This window comes from Arachis hypogaea, chromosome 2 (assembly GCF_003086295.3).
Source record: "Arachis hypogaea cultivar Tifrunner chromosome 2, arahy.Tifrunner.gnm2.J5K5, whole genome shotgun sequence".
NCBI lineage: Eukaryota > Viridiplantae > Streptophyta > Magnoliopsida > Fabales > Fabaceae > Arachis > Arachis hypogaea.
Window position 1 is genome coordinate 8,823,924 of NC_092037.1, and position 18,272 is coordinate 8,842,195.

At 38.5% G+C, this 18,272-nt stretch overlaps 2 protein-coding genes across 4 annotated transcripts; both read left to right on the forward strand.

Annotated features, from left to right (window-relative positions):
- Window positions 1-7,156: 7,156 nt before the first annotated feature.
- LOC112736526 (uncharacterized) lies at window positions 7,157-12,434 on the forward strand. 3 transcript variants are annotated; one of them, XM_025786032.3, is made up of 3 exons: window positions 7,157-7,770; window positions 9,142-9,261; window positions 9,508-12,434. In XM_025786032.3, the coding sequence occupies exon 3, from the start codon at window positions 9,642-9,644 to the stop codon at window positions 12,123-12,125; it is 2,484 nt and encodes an 827-aa protein (XP_025641817.1). In that variant the 5' UTR covers window positions 7,157-7,770; window positions 9,142-9,261; window positions 9,508-9,641; the 3' UTR covers window positions 12,126-12,434. The 3 variants fall into 3 exon arrangements, with proteins under 3 accessions (XP_025641817.1, XP_025641823.1, XP_025641830.1); XM_025786038.3 differs by having other exon boundaries at window positions 7,158-7,770; window positions 9,142-9,231; XM_025786045.3 differs by lacking the exon at window positions 9,142-9,261 and having other exon boundaries at window positions 7,158-7,770.
- A 1,859-nt stretch (window positions 12,435-14,293) lies between these two features.
- Window positions 14,294-16,889, forward strand: LOC112721360 (uncharacterized). Its single transcript, XM_025772431.2, has 4 exons — window positions 14,294-14,614; window positions 14,981-15,293; window positions 15,377-16,373; window positions 16,463-16,889. The coding sequence occupies exons 1-3, from the start codon at window positions 14,294-14,296 to the stop codon at window positions 16,006-16,008; spliced, it is 1,266 nt and encodes a 421-aa protein (XP_025628216.1). The 3' UTR covers window positions 16,009-16,373; window positions 16,463-16,889.
- Window positions 16,890-18,272: the final 1,383 nt, after the last annotated feature.

Sequence of the window (18,272 nt, forward strand, 5' to 3'; positions counted from 1 at the left end):
AGATGGGATTCTTTTGGGTGTGATTGAAATCTTGAACATACACCCACACTTTGAACTATATCCGGTCTAGATGAGTTAAGATACATTAATGAACCAATCATTCCCCTATACCGTGTTTCATCCACATCTTTGCCATTATAATCTTTTTCAAGTTTATTGTTTGGATGCATTGGTGTTCCCATTGGTTTGGAATTTTCTAAGCCAAATTTCTTTATCAATTCTTTTGCATACTTGCCTTGGTGAATAAAGGTACCACTAGGAGTTTGTTTAATTTGGAGGCCAAGAAAGAAAGTTAGCTCTCCCATTAAACTCATTTCAAACTCACTAGTCATGAGTTTTTCAAACTCTTCACACAAGGACTCATTGGCCGATCCAAACACAATATCATCCACATAAACTTGAACAAGAAGAATATCATCATTAGAAACTTTAATGAACAAAGTAGTGTCGGTGGTTCCCCTTTGAAAATGATTTTCTAATAGGAAGGCACTAAGCCTTTCATACCAAGCTCTTGGAGCTTGCCTAAGGCCATAAAGGGCCTTTGAGAGTTTAAAAACATGGTTTGGGAAATCTTTATGTTCAAAACCGGGGGGTTGAGCCACATACACTTCTCTATCAATAAAGCCATTAAAGAAAGCACATTTGACATCCATTTGAAACATTTTGAAACCTTTATGGGCAGCATAGGCAAGAAGCAACCTAATTGCTTCCATTCTAGCTACCGGAGCAAAAGACTCATCAAAATCAATTCCCTCTTCTTGATCGTAACCTTGGGCCACTAATCTAGCCTTGTTACGAACAACTTGTCCATTCTCACCAAGTTTATTTTTAAATACCCACTTAGTACCCGTTACCTTCTTACCATCCGGATGAGGTACTAATGTCCAAACCTCATTCTTGTCAAATTGAGCAAGCTCCTCTTGCATGGCCTTGACCCATGATGGATCTTCAAGAGCTTGTTTGACATTGTTGGGCTCCATTTGTGACAAGAGAGCAAAGTTGCTAGGTTCGGTTTGCCTTTTGGTGGAGGATCTTGTTGTTACACCTTGAGAGGGATCACCAATGATGAAGTCATGAGGATAACCCCTCATAGACTTCCATTCTCTAGGCTTTCGGACAGGTGTAGAGCTTTGATGAACTTCTGGTGGTCTCACTGTTTCAGTTGCTCGTGCCTGCTCAGGAGACAAAATGGAAATGTCTCCTTCAATCTGACGAGACAAAACTGGGTTGACAGATTCTTCATTTTGCACAGATTTGGAAATTTCTTTACTTGTTCCATCTTCTTCACAATCTGAATCATTATCCTTTACAGTATTGGGAATTAAGTTAGAATCACAGAAAGTAACATGTATGGATTCCTCTATGGTTCTATATTCTTTGAGATAAACTCTATAGGCCTTGCTTGTGGTGGAATATCTAACAAACATTCCTTCATAGGATTTTGGATCAAATTTTCAAGGTTTTCCTTATTGTTAAGAACAAAGCATTTGCATCCAAAAACATGAAAGTACTTAAGATTTGGAGGGGTTCCTTTCCATAGCTCATAAGGGGTTTTCTTTAACCCTTTTCTAATGATTGTTCTATTCAAAACATAACATGCTGTGTTCACAGCTTCAGCCCATAAAAATTTAGGAATCTCATTCTCACATAGCATAGCCCTAGTCATTTCTTGAAGGCTTCGATTCCTTCTTTCAACCACCCCATTTTGTTGGGGGGTTCTAGGGCATGAAAAATTATGAGAAATTCCTAACTCATCACAGAATTTTTCAAAGTCTTGATTTTCAAATTCTCTTCCGTGATCACTTCTCAAATGGGCAATTTTCAAATCCTTTTCGTTTTGAATTTTCTTGCAAAGAGTGGAAAAGGCACAAAATGCATCATTCTTATGAGCAAGGAAAAGCACCCAACAAAATCTAGAGTAATCATCTACCACCACAAGACCATAGTGTTTACCTCCTAAACTTTGAGTTCTAGTAGGACCAAAAAGATCAATATGTAACATCTCCAATGGCCTTTTGGTTGAGATTCCATCTTTTGATTTAAAAGAGGATTTTACTTGTTTGCCCAATTGGCAAGCATCACAAGTAAGATCCTTATCAAACTTGATGTTTGGAATTCCTCTAACCAAATTCTTTTTGACTAGCTTAGAAATTTGGTACATGCTAGCATGACCCAACTTTCTATGCCAAAGCCATTTTTCAGATTCAAGAGAGGTAAAGCATGTTACATTTTGTTCCTTTAAATCCTCAAGAGTTAATCCATACACATTGTTGCATCTTTTAGCTTCAAATAGAACATCCCCAGTTTTCTCACAAACAACTAAGCAAACAAATTTCTTAAAAATAACTTCAAAATCCAAATCACATAATTGACTAACACTAAGTAAATTATGTTTCAAGCCATGTACAAGAAGGACATCATTTATACAAGATGAGAGATTTTTACCCACTTTCCCAACAGCCACTATTTTTCCTTTTGCATCATCACCTAAAGTGACAAATCCTCCATCATATTCATCAAGCTTTATGAAGAAGGTTGTCTTTCCGGTCATATGCCTAGAGCATCCGCTATCCATGTACCACATATTTTCTTTCTTCTTGGATGCTAGTCATACCTACAAAATAAGCTCAACTGACCTTAGGTATCCAAATTTTCTTGGATCCTTTCACGTTAAACCATCTCCTATGTCCCAAATCATTGTAATCAAAAACAACTTTGTAAACTTTATCACCAATCATTCTTTTACCAAAGAAACATTGAACTGAAAAATGACCACTTCGGTTACACAATCTACAAAATCTTGGAGTTGCTGTTTTGTTAAAGTAGGTGGGATCTTGAAACCTTGTGTCATTGGATGAAGAAGGTTTATCTTTAAAAGAGGGTTTCTCATCAGATTTATAAAATCCCAATCCAGCTTTATCAAAAAGTGGTTTTTGACTAGCCAATATTTGATTTAGATTTTCAGAACTGAGAGTAAATTTGGCTAAGTCATTTTCAAGATTTTTAACCTTTTCCCGCAACTCTTCATTTTCCTTAAAACAGTTTACATACGCCACTACCGAGTGATCACTTTCACAGCTTCTGAGTTGGGCTTTCAACTGCTTATTTTCTTCCACAAGATCACAAGTAGTTTCGGCCTCCCTTAGTTTTTCTTTGAGAAAATCATTTTCAACTTTAAGAATGAAAATTTGTTGTTCAAGATCATGATTATCAGTCAGAAAACATCTTATTTTTTTAGAGAGGTGATCTATCATGAGATGAAGGTCTTCGGTGTCAGGGTTTTGAAAAAATACCTGATCTACATGATCTGCCATGAGATAAGGCTGTGACATAGTCTCAGATTCTTCATTACTGTCCGAGTCATTCTCTAAGTCTTCCCATGATGCCATCAGACCTTTCTTCTTTCCTCCTTTTCTCTTCTCCTCCCTTTTTAACTTGGGACAATCAGATTTGTAATGCCCCATTTCCTTGCAGTTGAAACAAGTCACTTTGCTAAGGTCTTTCTTCATTTTCCTTGAGCTACTGCCTTTGCCTTTGAACTTCATCATTTTCTTGAATTTTTTGGCAAACAACACAAATTCATTTTCAGATGAGTTATCACTGGATTCATCATCCAGAGGGTTAGTAACAGAAGAAAATGCAATTCCTTTCTTTTTTGACTCTTTTTTCAAATAAGTGTTTTCAAAAGCAAGAAGATTTCCTCTCAAATCATCAAGTGTCATGGAATCAAGATTACTGCTCTCAGAGATAATTAAAGCTTTTGTTTCCCACTCTTTAGTGAGACATCTCAGCACTCTTCTCACAAGCACAGAATCAGAATGTGTTACTCCCATAGCATCCAAGCCAACAGTGATGGTATTGAACCGTTCGAACAGTTCATCGATAGATTCTCCTTCCTTCATTGTAAACATTTCATATTCCCTGTTTAACATGTCTATCCGAGTCTTCTTAACAATGGTGGTTCCTTCATGAGTGATTTGTAATTTATCCCATATTTCCTTTGCTGTTGTGCATCGTGATACACGTCGGTACTCCTCGAAGCTGATAGCACAGTTGAGTAGATTTATGGCCTTGGCATTTAGCTCCACTTTCTTCCTATCTTCTTCGGTCCAACTTGCTTCTGGTTTAAGAGTGACTACTCCTTCAGCACTTGTGTTAGTAGGAAACTGTGGTCTTTAAGAGTGGCTAAGAGAAGGGGGGTTGAATTTTAGCCCACTTTTTTTGCTTGCTAACACTTGCTGGACTTAGAGGAGATTTTTCTATTTTTAGCTCGTCCCTAGCCGCGAGACATTTTCATTTTGTCTCGTCACTTGGCACGAGACATTTTTGATTTTTTATCTGAACAGTAGAAACAGAAGTGAAGTAGGAGAGAGAGAAGATTACACCCAGATATATCCTGGTTCAGCTGCTAAGTGCAGTGCAGCCTACATCCAGTCTCCATCACAACAATGATGGAATTTCACTATAATCATCCAGATTACAAGTTGTAAAGTGCTAACCCAACTTACAAGGGGATTCCCACAGAATCATGAAACACAACATAGATGAACAAAGAAACTCTAAGACATCTATGACTTTTTCTTTTAATTTTGCACTCTCTGCCTTTTTCCACTCTATGGCTTTTTCATACAAACCTCACTGTTTGCCTTTTTCCATGAGACTTAAGACATAACAAAATTAAACAGAAAAATTACAAAACATAAAAATTGAAGGAGAAGAAAATCTGTAAGCTTAGGTAGCTATGAGATTTCTGTGCTCTGTACTCTCACTTTCTTTCCTTGAATCAAACCATGACTGTTCACCCCTTTTATAGAGAAGTGAAGCCTTCACAGTTGAAACACACACCCGAGCTTAGCTTCCTTTCCTTCAAAACAAACCGGTTCTGCCATAGAGAGAGAAGAGGTAACTAATGCAAAAACCAACATGCAAATACCTCTAGTCCTTCCTTGGTCATCACTCTTCATCAATCCGAGCGCTCCATCCTTGGCTTCCTCTCCAAGATGGATTTCTGGCCCTTGATGCTTCATGATGATGATGACTTCATCTGCTCCAATCTCTGCCTCTTTCATCACTTCGCCACTCTAGCTACTTCCTGTGGTGGTTGAGCAGAATCAGAGACAAGCCATGCTTCCAAGAATCTCACCTTGCTGGCCGAATCTTCTTCTTTCTTTTTGAGTATGAAGGATCCGAGATTACCTCACCAAATCTTACCACATTTGGTGATTATCTCAGCCACAACATACTTTTGGTTTCTTTTTTCTTGCCATCATTAACTTGATGGTCTTGATGCATGTAGCTTCTTCTTTTTTTTGGTAGCTTAATGTAGCTTCCATGGTTGCTGTGACATGACCGAAGGAAGAAGAAAGAAAGATTAGAGAGAGAAGAAAGAAGATATTCAATGGATTTGATCAAATAATTAATGTAGCAAAGAGAAGGAATAAAAGTGCACTCAAGTTTCCTACTTCCCTTTACTGAGAGGCGTGTGGAATCATTAAAGCCATCAAATCAATTTCTCTCTCATTGTTCCAAGGTCTGGAATAACTCCAATTAATAAAATTTGGATTCCATCAAGGAATAAAAGTGATATCCGTTGGAGCATGCAGCACATAATCAAAGGAATGGGTTTCTTTTGTTAAGTGAATAAAATAATGTTGTGCCCCATTGCCTTTTAATTTCGGACCAAGCGTTTTTGGTTTCATACCAAGACTTTTAATTGGGCTTGTTATCACTATTGCTGGCCCAATAATAGGAATAATAATTCAGCTATAACAAACAAAATATTTTTGCATCAATGCTGAATGTATTTATAAAACACTTGGGCTTGCAATTTTTCTTTTATTTTCGGCCCATATTAAAATCATGCAAAATAAAATTATTAATTAACATATGTTAAATAAAAATCAAATTAATAATTTTGTAATTAATTATTTTAATAATATTTGCTCATCACAAATATTAATTTGGAGTTTTCAAACTTATTAGATGAGACTTGAATTTGTTGAATATGGAGTTTGTTAATTACCAATTTGTTTGCTAATTTTGAATTTGGAAAGAAAATGTTTGGAGATTGGTTTTTGGTTATTTAGTTTTACTTTGTGGTCATGGTATTATGATTCTGCTAATAAAAATAATAGAGATGCACCTTATTTTCAATTTCAATTTTGAGGGCCTGAAATTACTATAGTTAGAATTGATGGTTAATTGTCTAATTGATTGTTAATTGTTAATAGACTCCGTTGTTACAATATGATTGTTAATTTCTTAGTTAGAATTGATTTCTAATTGCCTAATTGATTGTCAATGTGATAATGTGATTAAAATTAGTTATTAAACTCGGTTAGAATTGATTGTTAATTGCCTAATTGATTAATTGTTAATTGATTAATTGTTAATTGTTAATAGATTTTGTTGTTGCTGCAGTGTGATTATTAATTGCCTAATTGGAATTTATTGTAAATTACCTAATTAATTGTTACCATTATTGTGTCAAATTAAGATATTATTGTAATATTGACTAATTTTATGTTTATTTTTGTATTAGTTATTTTAGAAATTGAGATTTGTTTGTTGTTAAAGTGTTGATGAAGATATATAATTCAAAATTTAATTTTAAATTTTTGACTATTTATATTTTTATTTAAGTAGGATCGAGTCAGCCGATTCAATTGGTGACCTTCCGATTTAACCGGTAACCAATAATCCGGTAATTCAGTAATCTGACCAATTCGATTACCGGTTCAGTTGTGACAACTATGCTTTCAATTTTTTCTGGAAGTTAACAAACAAATTTGACTAGTATTCTGTCTTTAGTAATTTCCGCCAACCCACCACCTTTACGGTTGCGGCAACTTCGCAGGTTCTCTCTCCTCTTCACCGTCCACTGCTCAGTGTTTGACTGTCAAGGTTATTGTCGCCTGCTGTAGAAGGTGTCTTCTCCGTTGCACAACCCTCCGAGCTTCACCATCACTCAAAACTTTCATAGACGTGATTTAACCCATGGTTCTGAAAATCGGACTGAATCGATTGATCAAACCAGTTTGACCGGGAACCAAATGGCTTTGCGGTTCGTCCATTCTAAAAAACCGCGAGATTGGACGGTTGGATCGAACCGAACCCGACCGGTTTTCACAAAATGGGTCAGACACGGTGAAAACCTAATTGCTTTGCTACTTCTCCCCCAGCCCCTGTCTCCCTTTCTTTCTTTCATTCAGAAACAAATTGAGCCCAAAAAAACCCTAGCCATCACCACCGCCGCAAGCAGTGGCACATCGCCGCCGTCCGTCGCACTAAAAGCCGCCGTCCGTCCGTCCACCTAGCTTCCATCGTGCTCCAAGTCTCCAACTCTCCAACTCCTGTTCGCTTTCACCGATCGCAGCTTCTTCCTCGAGGTCAGCTCGGCGTCCGTCGTCTTTGTCTGCTCAGCCGCGCTGCCGCCACCCAAGCCATTGAATCCCTTCTTCTTCGAGGATTGAAGTTCTTCCCCCTTGCTTCTCGTTCGATCTGGCAGAGTGCTCGCTTTCCACCCCCCCAGTCCGTTCTGATAACTGCATCACAGAGCACTAATTCCGCCGCCGCCGCCGCCGTCGTCTTCTGAATGATATGTCTGTTCGGTCTCCGCCCTTAGAAGCTGGCTCGTGAGTCGTCAGTGGTGAAGTGAAGAAGAAGGAATAACAGTGGTCGTCGTCTGGTCTTCGTCTAATCGCCGTTGTCTGGTCACCGTCGCGCTCAACTGCTCTCCGTCATTGTCTGCTCAGACTACTAAGATCGAAGGTCAGTGCTCCCTGCTAGGGCTTGTTCTTCGTTTTTTTTTTTTAATGCTCTGTTCCGAAGTGAGAACGAAGGTTTAGGGTTCTACTAGTGCTACTCAGATTTTTTGTTGAATGTTCATGTTCTTGTTTCTTTGTTCTTCAGTTTAGGATTCTGCTACTGCTAGTGCCAGATTGAGTTGTTGAATGATTACCTCTGCTCTCTGCCGCTGTGCTATGCTGTACTCTGTTTTGTTGCTTTTTCTTGTGCTGTGTTGAAAAAAATTGTGCTGAAATCTTGATAATATTTGTTAATCTTTGGAAAAGTTTGTTAAAATTATGCTGAAATTTTGTTAAAATTATGATCAGTTGTATGTTGAAAATATTGCTAATCTTTGTTAAAATTAGGCTAAAACATGGGCTTTTATTTGTTCAATATAAAAGTATGAGCTTTTATTTGGATGATTGAGTCTTCTTTGCTGCATTGAACTGAATTTATTTATTGAATTTTGCTAAGTTGTATCTTGTTTTGAATTGATTAAAATGAATGATGGAATTTTTATTGTTGTTGAGTTTTTGTTGTTGAATCTTGTTTGGATTAAAAAAAAAAAGGAACTAAAAGAGAAAAAGGAAGTTAGTACATAAAGAACTAATTAGTGTTTATTGAAGGTCTTGTGATAATTGATTATTGAATGTCTTTTGATTATTGATTATGATTGGTGATGTGCTGCTGGTTTTGCTGTGTTGTGTTTTAGTGTTTTGTGATTTAATTGTGCTTAGATTGTGATGATCTTGATGATTTATCGATTTTAGTTATGGATGATGGTATTAATCAAGAAGCATTTGCCGATTATAATACATCTGTGTTTACTCAACCTAAATCTGTTATTTCTGTTTAAGCCTTGAAATGTATGATGAACCTACTTTTTTTTACAGTCTGATTTTTATTTATTTATTTTTTGAAAAATGATTTTTTTTTTAAAAATATATATAGCTGTTGCTGTTGCGTTGATTCATAACAGTCTGATTAATTTTTCATGAATTCTTTGTTCCATGGGAAAAGGAAGATTAAGTTAAGGTAATTGGACGTATTGTATGTGCCATAAATCATAATTTCTTAATACGTTTTAGGCTGATGTAGAAGAAATTGTGCTTAGAATAGAAGAAGAAAATATGAACTTATAACTGATTGAATATGAATCAAAATTCAATTAATTTTCAGTTTTTCACTTAAGTAGTTGCTATGTTTATCATTTAAATTCAATGAATTGTTGGTTTATATTTCATTTAGGTCATTGAATTGTTCTAAAAATTTTTGTTTCGTCCTTGAGCCATTGTGCTTGTTTTCATGGGATTAGAATTTTTTAGTCTTATTATTTCTTGATTACATCTATAGGTCCTAATGGAGTAATGGTTATGTTTGGTGGCTGGAAAGTTTGTCTCTGCTTTGCATGTTGCAGCAGTGAAAGCTAATTCAGTTGAAAAGGTGCAGTCTGAGATTTTTCAGTTTGTTGAGGTAGTTAAGAACAATACTATAGTTTATTTATGATTTATTTATTATTTTATTATAAAACGGTTTTTCCGGTTGAATCATGGTTGGACTAGTTGAACCAGTGAACCACTAGAGCGGTTTGATGACCGGTCCGGTTTTCAGAACCTTGTTTTAACTTTTTCTCGGTTCCGCTTTTATGGATACTTGATTCTCGTTACATTTTTTTTAAGTACTGATTTTACCGGTTTTTTGGATTGTTGCTTCTGTCAGTGATTGAAAATATGATCGGCTTACAGCTTCTGCATCAAAACTTTGAACAATAAGCCATTTATCCCTACAATCTTTCAGCCCCCAATTTGGAAACCCTAGCAAAAAGCTTCAACAAGACACCTTCCTTCCCAGCCATGTCCAAGGCACCACAAGAGGGAGACTCTGCTCTCAAATCCTCACCTGAACCTAGCAATCATGAGGAACTTAAAGATGGAGAGCGAAAAGTGATCATGGAGAGTGGAGAGAAGGAGGAAGTAATGAACGAGATATCAGATAATTCTGATTCTGATTCAGATGATGAGGCTCAGCAGAACCTCCAGCTCCAATCCCTAGAAGCTGGGCTTACTGCTAATCCCTACAACTATGATTCTCACTTGCAGTATATAAAGCTTCTGAGGAAAATGGGTGACGTTGAGAAATTGAGAGCAGCAAGGGAAGCTATGAGTGAGCTCTTTCCGTTGAGCCCTGCAATGTGGCAAGAATGGATCAAAGATGAACTCTCTCTCAACACTGATTCGCAGGATTCTTCCTCTGTGATTGTGAAGCTTTACGAGCGCGCCGTGTTCGATTATATGTCTGTGTCTCTTTGGTGTGACTACGTCAATTTCGTGCAAGAGTTTGACCCAATTGTACGGCAATGTTCGCCAGCCGGTATTTCCAAGGCAAGGGATCTTTTTGAGGGAGCACTTACCGCGGCCGGTTTGCATGTTGCTGAAGGTAGCAAAATATGGGAAGCATATAGGCAATATGAGCAGGCTATACTCCTAACGATTGATGAAACTGATACACAGGCGAAAGAGAAACAAGTTCAACGCATTCGAGGTTTATTTCATCGGCAATTATCTGTTCCTCTTGCTGATATGAGTTCAACATTTACAGACTATAAGACTTGGGAGGAGGAACAAGGAAGTGTTCAGGATCCTAATGTTGTATCCGCATACCAAAAGGCCTTGGAGATGTATAATGCTCGTGGTCATTTTGAAGAACATGTTACTAGATTGGATTCACCTGATTCAGAAAGACTACAACACTACTTGAGCTATTTGAAATTTGAGGAAACTTCTGGAACACCTGCGAGAGTTCAAGTTCTGTATGAACGAGCCATCACGGACTTTCCTATATCACCTGATCTCTGGCTTGGCTACACTCGATACATGGACAAGACTTTGAAGGTTGGTAGTGTTGTCAGCAACATTTATTTCAGGGCCACTAAGAACTGTCCTTGGGTTGGGGAACTTTGGGTAAGATATCTGCTTTCTATGGAGCGCAGTCATGCTTCTGAGAAAGAGTTGGCCGAAGTCTTTGAGAAGTCCTTGCGATGCACCTTTTCAACTCTTGATGAGTATCTTGATTTGTTTCTCACTCGGATAGATGGCTTAAGGCGAAGAATGGCATCCACTGGTGAAGAGGATCAGCTGGAATACACAAAAATACGGGAGGTCTTCCAGCAGGCTTCAGATTACCTGTCGCCACAGTTGAAGAATACAGAGGGTTTGCTGCACTTGCATGCTTATTGGGCCCGTTTAGAGGCAAAACTTGGAAAAGACATAACTGTGGCACGTGGAGTTTGGGAGAATTTTCTTAAGATATGTGGATCAATGTTGGAGGCATGGAAAAGTTATATAGCAATGGAAGTTGAATTAGGTCACATAAACGAGGCGAGGTCCATATACAGGAGATGCTACAGTAAAAGGTTTTCTGGAACTGGTTCAGAGGATATATGCCACTCGTGGTTGCGCTTCGAGAGGGAGTTTGGCAAGCTCGAAGATTTTGATCAAGCTTTACAAAAGGTTACTCCTCGTCTGGAACAGCTACGATTATTTAGAATGCAGCAGGAATCCAACTCAATAGAGGAAAATGAGAATAGTCGTAGGAAAAATGCTCACGACAAGAGAAAGCTTGGGTCTGACATTAGCAAAGAACAGACTCCTGCCAAGCGACCAAGAGGTGTTGATAGAGTGGCAGAGAAAACACATGTGGAAAATAAACATCATGGGCGGAATTCTTCTCAGGAGACAAAACTAGAAGATGTCAATTCAAGGAATAACAAATCTGATGACAACCTTCCCCCAAAAGAAAGCAAGACATACTCTGACCAGTGCACTGCTTTTATTTCAAATCTTCATGTTAAAGCAAACTATGAACATGTCCGTAATTTCTTCAGTGATGTCGGTGGAGTTGTTGCCATTCGTATCTTGAATGACAATTTCACTGGAAAATCAAGGGGACTGGCATATGTGGACTTCTTGGATGATGAGCACCTTGCTGCAGGTTTAGCTAAGAACAAGCAGAAGTTACTCGGGAAGAGGTTAAGTATTCTTCGATCTGATCCAAAGCGTGGGAAAATGAAGTCTTCTGCTCCAAAATCCTTAAAAGAACATGCAGATGCTCCGGATCATTCCAGTCGAAAAGGTTCCATGTCCAAAGAAACCGGTGATACTTCCAAGGTATCAGATGTAAAGGATGAGGGGATCTCTTCTAGAAAGCCAAGGAAGAATACTTTTGCTATGCCTAGAAATGTCAAACTGCATGGTGTCGCTGCAAATAGATCAAAAACAGAAGAAGACGATGAAAAGCCAAAATCCAATGATGAATTCAGAAAAATGTTTATCCATTAAGGGTAATCCTGAGTGTGGTGCCAATACTTTGTAACTCTGAAGATAGCAGTTATCTTTGAGATGTATTTGGGTAGAAAGTATGCAAGTTACCAGTCTTGTATGTCACTTTGTTCTTTTGCGTAGTAGTAAAAGAGTACCAATTACTTATAGGCATCCTATCCTATCCTATAACTATACTTGAAATTGATCTTCATTTTCAAGGCGTTCCTGGTGTACTTTCTTTTGATTTTGAAATTTGAAGTTTAAATATATATAAGCCTATCAAACATTCAAACCATCTCTTAGATAATCAAATTTCAATTTTGTTCATATCATAACCCTCTTTTTTTCTCTATCTCCTCTCGTGTCTTTCTTTTCCTATCTCTATATATCTCTCTGCATTACTTTTTTTTTTTTTTTTTATCTCTATATAACCTGTTGAGACAGGTCTCTTCAACCCACTGACCAGGCTTCAGGTGAGGCCAAGAAGGGTGTCGCGGTACTGTTGTACGAGGCTGCCGAGAAGATCGATGGCAATGATGATGGGATTCGATAGCAAGCTGGCGGTGACGTGTATTGGTTGTTTGGCAGTGATGAAGGGTTCCTGTTATAGTGTTATTTGTCCATTGTGGATCAAATTCCCATCTGAGGAAGCTACCTTCAGCAATGATGAAGCTTTCATGATTGGAAACAGTCTATTAGTGCTGGCGATCTACACTGAGGTGCTTTGGTTATTTACTTATTTTTTCAGTAAAATCATTTGTTTACTTCATGTTTGGGGTTCATGACCGAAGATTTTATAATGCTTATGGATGGTAGCAAGCTAAACAAGCTTCACTGTATTTTCCTGGAAAAGAATCCTGGTATGACTTTAGAATCGAAAATGCATGCAAGGGAGGTGCGACTCACAAGTTAGGTGTTACGGAAGAGAGCATTCATGTCTTCATGAGAGCTGGTATGTGATTTCCTGCTGATTTTTTGCAATTATACCTAATATGCTTTAACAAAATGCAGGACAACGGGAGATAGCCGATAATATAATATGATATTTGATATTATATTTATATATGTACATTGATTTATACAGGACTATTTACAAAAACATTTTCATTAAATTTGTGCTGTTAAAATTGATTCTCAAATCTCAAGGTAAAATAATATCGTAATGGATAGATGGCTAAAAATATCATAAAATTTGTGCCACAATATCTAATGTTAGATTAAGTAATGATAGTTGGCTCAACACTCGTTTTGCCTCAGAAATTGGCTTGTGATGCTCCTGTGCTACATGCTTTCCCTACTTTACTAGAACCACTAGAGGTGTCTTTAGTTTTTTTCTCTGTTCCCGTCCTGTTAGCTATACAAAAATATAGATATAATTAAGAGTTAATACTCAAAATCGTCTCTGAAAGATATTCCAATCTCCATTTTAGTCCCCTAAAGATAAAATTAATCAAAATCGTCCCTGAAAGTTGCTCACGTTGATCGAGTTTGTCCTTCTGTCATCTTAGTTGGTGATGTGGCTAACGTTTGCTGAGCTGGAACGTTAAGTGCCAGCGTGGTAGACTCCAAAACAACGTAGTTTCATCCCTCCACCCCCAAATCAATGGAACGACGTCGTTTTTGGTCCAGAGTGGGATATTCAAACGTTCTTCCATCTCTCCTCTCATAACAATCCTCTTCAACTTTCGCTCCAAGATCTCTCGTCTTCTCTCTACTCTGGTACTCTGCCCAAGGATCCTTTGGTCAGAACCTCGTTGCGTTATTGACGATTCCTGTGCGTGTCGAGACTTGTAGAGGACTTACTATGGTGGATAGTTGGAGGAGCTCGCGGAGAAATTTCGCTGTTGGAGGAAGGAACAGTAACTGCCATAGGGTAAGATTTAATTTTTTTAACAGTTTCTGTTGATTTTGCAATGTTGGTGTGCGTTGGTTTATGTTGAGTTAGTTCTAAGCACCATCTAATGAGACTAGGGTTCGGATTAGGAAGAACATGTTCTGTATGCGTTTGTCGTTAGGGGTTTCCAGGACGTTATGCGTAGGTTTTTCTGGGGAATGGAGGGTTTGCGATGGTTATGATTATGTTGTTTGCTGTGTGTTTACATGCAGTTGTAAGGCTGTAGTTGACTACATTTATTTATTTTTGCACTTGTAAATGGAGGGTCTTCCTATGACATTTGTATTTCACCATGGTGGAAAAGTTTAAAAAGGATGAGGGTGAAAATCTGTACTATGAGTCGGATCACACAGAGGTGTTAATGGGAGTTGAAGGTGACACACTCGGCGTGTTCTTTGTGAAGGGATACTATGTGGAACTGGGATATGCTGAGGCTAGGGAGTGTTGGTGGAAATCTCCAGGAGTTCCTCTTGAATATGGGCTGAGGAGGCTGGTCACAGATCATGATTTGATTGCAATGGTGAAGGATTGCAGGAGGAACTTCAACTTGATCAACCTGTATTTCGAGCATGGTGTTTCAGAGCCATGTGTGGTTGATGAGCAGGAAGAAGATGTGCCAAAAATTAAGCCAACCCAAACCAAGAGACATTACTCTCAACCCACCAAGTTACTATCCAACCAAAAAGCATGCTCTGAATCCACGAAGGCATTAGATGATGGTAGCAGATTATCCTCTCAACCTTCAAAGTTGCCTTCTCAATCCACGAAATTTCCTACCCAACCCACAAAGGAACCAAGTCAGCCCACGAAACTGCATACCCAGCCCACTAACAAACCAATTCAGCCCACTAAGGAGCCCACTAAGCCCACTAGACCATCATCTCAATCCACCAAAAAGTCACATCACCTTGTGCAAACTCCATCACAGCCCAAAAAATCCTATAGTCAGCCTACCAAACCTACCCTTGCTCCATTGTAGACCAAAGAAAAGACCAAGGCCACTGCCACCACAAGAGCTGGAAGGCATGTGAAGACATTAGAAGTTGAAGAAGACAGTGACTCTCATGACTCTTATGAGAGTGTTGAGGACAGCCTTTACAAACCTCCAAAGGTACTAGGAGATGATGGATCTAGCAATGACAGTGATGATGGTGTGAACTCTACAAGGCTGAACAAAAAAAATGAGATCAAAGAGAAGCACAAGCCTGCTAAGACCAGATTAGCAGAGAAAGAAATAGAGACTGACGATTCAAGCTATGAAGCTTCTGAGGATGAGGATGAAAGTGACTCAGGTATTTGGCTAACTGAATTGGTTTGTAGTTGTTGATTTAATTTTGGTAACATGACTAATTACATTGTGGTTTCGATTTGGCAGACCTAGAAGATAATCCCCTTGATGATGGTGATTCGGATCTCAACTCATGGCACTCGGAGGACTCAGAACAGGAATTGGACTCTGATGAGGAATCACCAACCGTATATCCTCAGTATAATGACAAGACAATGTTCGGGGACCTCAAATTTGAGGTTAGTATGATATTCAAATCAAAGGAACATTTTATGCATGCAACTAGGGACTACACAATCCAGTTAGGTAGAAACATATTGTTTACAAAGAATGACAATGTTCGGGTTACGGCTGTGTGTAAGGTTGAGGGTTGTCCTTGGGTAGTATACTGTACACGTAGTAAGCAAGACGGGTCCTGGCAGATTAAAACCCTAGTTGACAACCATATCTGTCCTAGAAGGCGTAAAAACAGGGCAACGACCCAAAAGTGGACACTAAGCAAACTTGTACAAAAACTTAGGAAGCACCTTACAATGAGACATCGTGAAGTGTATGAGTGGTTTGTGAGAAAGTATAATGTAAACCTCAACAGCACCTGCATCACTAGAGCATTGAAAGTTGCTAGGAAAGTGGTAGAGAGGGATGAAGTTGCCCAGTATGGGTTATTCTGGGACTATGCTAATGAATTGCTTACAAGTAATCCCGGGTCTACAGTTTAGGTTGGTGTAATCCCGATGCCAGAGGGTCCTCCACAATTTGAGAGAAGCCAGTTGGGTCAAGCACCAAGATGAAGAGAAAGTACAACCCAATTAGGTGCATGTATTGTGCTGAAGTTGGACACAACAAGAAAAGCTGTGCAAAGAAGAAAAAGGAGGATGCTGAGGAACAAGCTAGGCAAATGCAACTTCAGCTTGCCCTTGCTAAAGGGCCTGCTCCCCCTACAGATGAGCCAAACACCAACAATGAAGTTCAATCACATTCTCTCCCTCCTCCCCCAGTCCAGCCACAACCTGCTGTGGAAGTCGACCAACCAGGAGAGACCCCACCAATGCAAGATACCTAACTGCCTGTTCAAAACCTTCAGGTTATTTAATTGTTGCTTTTCTTATCCCCAATTACATTTATTTACTTGAAACTAAATGGTTCTGCAACTGGCCTATGCATGGTGCAAAGAGAGGCAGGCAACCCAAATTGCATGTCATCAAAAGCAAGGCAAGATCGAATGCCTCCACCCAGTCTCCTGTGGCCATATCTGCTGAGACATTCAAAGGAACAACTTCCGCCACTGCAAAGAAGATGCAAACCTTCATGACATTCGTGCCTATTCCAGGCTTCAAGCGTCCAAGAAAAAAAGATTAACATGTTTAACTAGGAAATATATTTTGTATGTAGTTGCAACTTTGCTTTTTGGGAACATGGTTCTGTAAACTGGTTCTGTGTTCAGGATCATTTAAGTTAGGCCTATAATGTTTTTTTGGTTTAAATGAACAATGTTGTTTGAACTTATGCTTTGGATTGCTCTTTTAACTTCTGGATCCTTGATCACTCATGTGGTGTGTCTACTAAGACAATATGATATCATTATGATGTTTGTTATGGATTACAATGATTTTGACTATTCTGATGTATACAACTTTTTGGTGAATACATACTTAGGGTTCAAACATCACTATCATGTATTCTCAGTGAAACCCATCATGCTTGAATAACAAGTTTATGTTAAATTAAACACAATTAAACCATACTTTCATTCATAAGTAACATCATCATTACATATCAACTAATTCAATTTGAAAAATCTAACAACACCTCTAAAACACAAGAACATAACACTCCATCTGTGGCTTTACTTGGAGATTAATGTGAACAACAATGATACACACAACACACTAGCCATGACCACTGCAACTGACAGTAACATTATCAGCATCTTCGTTGCTCTAACCTCACCCTCCAAGCTACCCAATCTCCATGACACATTCAATCTCCATTCATCATAGTCCCCACCAACCTCTGCATCAGTTTCCGCTCCTACTACATACCCGTCTTCCTCAACCCACCTAAAGAAGTTGCAGTGGCTTCCCTTCTGAATATTTTCAAAAAAAAAAAAAAGAAAATCAATTTCAACTACCCAGCAGAATAGACATAGGAATATGAAAAACAAACTTAATATATCCTAACCTAACTCACCGGGTATCTCGCACAAGTGTGGAACAACCTATCCGGATTCTCTCTTGTGCCGGATTTCTTGATTGTCGTCTTCAACCCACAAAAACAAGTCTAGTCCTTCATCTTCCTCCTTCGTCGCATGGAAGAGTTCGACTCATGGCTACCGATAGATTGTGACGGCATGTCACCACTGCGGCTTTCACTCATCATAGCAGCGACTCCTCAAACATACATCGTCATCTACTACGAGAATCACGCACATTTATGCTTCAGATTGGGGTTAGGTTAGGGTTGTAACATTAGGACTAATTTGACCTAAATAAGCAAACATATCTTATCAGCATTAACGGTTGCCATGCTGGAGTCTACCATGTTGGCACTTAACGTTCCAGCTCAGCAAACGTTAGCCACATCACCAACTGAGATGACGGAAGGACAAACTCGATCAACGTGAGCAACTTTCGGGGACGATTTTAATTAATTTTATCTTTCGAAGACTAAAATAGAGATCGGAATATCTTTTAGAGACGATTTTGAGTATTAACTCATATAATTATTGAATACAATACGATACAATGTACGTATAATATATAAATATAATCACAAAAAAGTTGCTTACAAATTTAAGAAATTTAAGGTATTATCTGATATAAATATGTGTATGAGATTTGTATGCAAATACAAATTAAAATATTTGTGCATTCTAGATGGGTGTTATTTCCTTTCTTCAATTTCTCTCTTATCCGAACAGCCCTCGCATACTCACCTACATTGTACAAGTATTCATAGATGTAAAATACAAATACAACACAAA